This window comes from Opisthorchis viverrini (assembly GCF_000715545.1).
Source record: "Opisthorchis viverrini unplaced genomic scaffold opera_v5_26, whole genome shotgun sequence".
Taxonomy (NCBI): Eukaryota; Metazoa; Platyhelminthes; class Trematoda; order Opisthorchiida; family Opisthorchiidae; genus Opisthorchis; species Opisthorchis viverrini.
In genome coordinates, this window is record NW_008751683.1 from 1,034,899 (window position 1) to 1,037,830 (window position 2,932).

Consider the following 2,932-nt stretch of genomic DNA (forward strand, 5'->3'; position numbering starts at 1 on the left):
TTCAGCTCTGAGTGGCAGGGCTCTGTCCGGTCTTAGTCATTCAGCATCACAGAAAGCTGTAAACGTGATGAATTCATTGGATAGCATGCATTTTAAAATTAACACGTCAAAACGCGCTCACGCGATCGGCTTGGTAACAAGGCCACGCCCAGCGCTGCATACTGTCTGTCTGTACACCATATACCGTAGACACATTAATATCTAAGTCGCATAAACTCATGCATATCAGTCACTCACATTCATGAGCCAGTCAGTTGAATAATTTCCTTATACGCTACAAAGATGACCGAGTCCATTAGTTCTATCATAGAGGAGGTAGACAAGCTCAACGACAACCACCAAGATAAACAGGCATACGACCGTCTAAAAAAGGCGATCGATGGTGGAATGAAGGAAACTGAATTGTATTGGAGACTGGCGCGTGCATGTCGTGGTGTGGGTAAGTCGAATCTTGTCGAATGTAAATTTGCTTGAATTGCAGCTTTGTTACCAGAAACCAAAGACCTACAGGAGCGAAAAGACTACTTCGAAGAAGGTATGAGTGCTGCGAAAGCCGGAATGGCAATCAATGATAATGATCCAAAATGCAATTCTGTGAGTTAATTTCAAACGTGAAAATGATGCGTTAATTGGGACTGTTAGTGGTACGGTATTTGTTTGAATTATCGATCGAAATCCGAGGGTGTTGATCAACGGATCAAAAATTCCTATATCATGCGCGATCATTGGCTGGTAAGCACGTTTACGTGAGAATTTCAACGGCTATTTTGCCTATGTAGAAAGCCTTGAGAGCGGAACCGACAGATTTTGCCACACTGCATTCAATGGGTGTTTGGTAGGTTTGCAAATACGCGATCATCGTTTCAAACCTGGACTAGGTGCTATACGGTAACAAGCTTGCCCTGGATCAAGCGTCAGTTGGCTAAAGTTTTCTTCACAACTCCTCCGGAATCCACTTATGAAGAGGTAGGTAGATCGCTTTCATCAAATCAAAACCAACTGGATATCACCTTGCTAGTCTCTTCGTTACTTGTTGGAAAGCGAAAAATGTTTGTGTTTGTGATTGTTCTCATTAACTCGCTTCTTTTAAGATTCCCCTCGATTTTACGCTGATAACGCCTTCCATATTGCCAAGTGTTATGCAGCGCTAAAGCAGAATGAAAAGGCAAAAATATACTATCAGAAGGTGCTTGATTGCCAGGATAACGATCAGGAGACATTGGAGGTAAATTGGATCAAGTCAACCAGTTGTGACTGACCATTTATTTCTATTTAGGCTAAAAGAGAAGCTGAGGTTCTCATAAACAAACTGTGATTTCTACTTACCACGAAAACCACTATTGTTCTGTGATGGTTTTTTTAGAATAAATTAATTTTCCATGTAACTGCATGTTCATTGTGATTGGTTCGTGCGAGAGTGAAATAGAGTGCTACCTGTGTAACGGTGATACTACTGATGTAGAGAGACGTGAGTATTATGTACTGTTCATGGAATTTCCCTTCGCGTCTCTTGAAAAGGGGGATCTGTTGCGGAATTTGTGGAGTCGCTTTGTAACATCTGCTTGGATTTGACCGAGGAATGATTGGAGTCAATGAACATCCAGGAAAGTTCAGGAAGACGCGTTCAAGAGAAGATGGACGTCCAGTTTTGTAAATAAGATGCAAATGAGGGTTTTGCTTCCCTGTCCAATGGTCTGTAACCGGTCAGCTGGCATTTCCTAATAAATAAGTCCGCAGCGAAGGCCGTATTCCTTTTACCTGGTGTGAATGTGGACCGTATTCATTATCAGCAAATGTGAGTCCCCTTGAGCAGCTTGAGCTTTGTCGTTCTTTGTTGCTCAGGATAAAACTCATGCAGCTTACGCAATTGACTGGATTTGGTAGTCTGAATCGGACTTTCAGTTTACGTCATCTAATTTAAATGTAAGGTGATCTAGTGGTTGCCCAATTAAAATACCTACAATTTTGTGCTTTGTATAACTTGGGTTACGGCTGTGCATTTATCTTGGGAGCTATTTGTTTTCCGCACCGCAAGTTTTGGTGTTTTGCCCACACATAAGAAGCTGTTGAGGCTATAGTCTTCAATTAGTTTGTGAAATATGGTAGTCGAACTGAAAATCGGTACCACGGTAGTTCCGAACACGTCATATCCACCCCCTCTTATGACTGTGTGGTAAAATATCACCCAGCCCCAAATGGATGGTAAAATTCGGCATCCTACTTTGCGGGTAAGAAGTACGCTTATACAAATGCTGAAAATGAAAGAAATCCAATGAGAAACGAGGAAAGTTAAGCTCGGAAAAATAGACTGTTATAGGTGTCATCCTTATTAGCAACTTTGCCATCCACATTGCAACGTCAATTTGCTTTGCTGCTATACAACCATAACACATTTGGAATGCTTGTTGTGGAGAAAAAAGGATAAAAGTGGATTGGGAATGGACCTAGTGCTAGCCTATCACAATCGTTCCGAGGTGCATACAACTCCAGACTCTTATTCAGCCAATCGGAAAACAACCCTTACCCGACCGGGATTCGGCTTGTTGCTGTCGGGGCACCATGAAGCAATGAAGAACAAGTGACACAAAGACTCTCTTTGCAACTGCGGTCAACTTCATCCACCTGTTTACTGCACTCACTACTGGCGAAATAGAGTGCTACCTGTGTAACGGTGATACTACTGATGTAGAGAGACGTGAGTATTATGTACTGTTCATGGAATTTCCCTTCGCGTCTCTTGAAAAGGGGGATCTGTTGCGGAATTTGTGGAGTCGCTTTGTAACATCTGCTTGGATTTGACCGAGGAATGATTGGAGTCAATGAACATCCAGGAAAGTTCAGGAAGACGCGTTCAAGAGAAGATGGACGTCCAGTTTTGTAAATAAGATGCAAATGAGGGTTTTGCTTCCCTGTCCAATGGTCTGTAACCGGT

General features: G+C 42.4%; 1 protein-coding gene across 1 annotated transcript; it reads left to right on the top strand.

Annotated features, from left to right (window-relative positions):
* Positions 1–282: 282 nt before the first annotated feature.
* T265_02268 (hypothetical protein) lies at positions 283–1,701 on the top strand (the record flags this gene model as incomplete). Its single annotated transcript, XM_009166472.1, has 6 exons — positions 283–439; positions 482–594; positions 643–732; positions 780–828; positions 1,092–1,225; positions 1,277–1,701. The coding sequence occupies 6 exons, from the start codon at positions 283–285 to the stop codon at positions 1,313–1,315; spliced, it is 582 nt and encodes a 193-aa protein (XP_009164736.1).
* Positions 1,702–2,932: the final 1,231 nt, after the last annotated feature.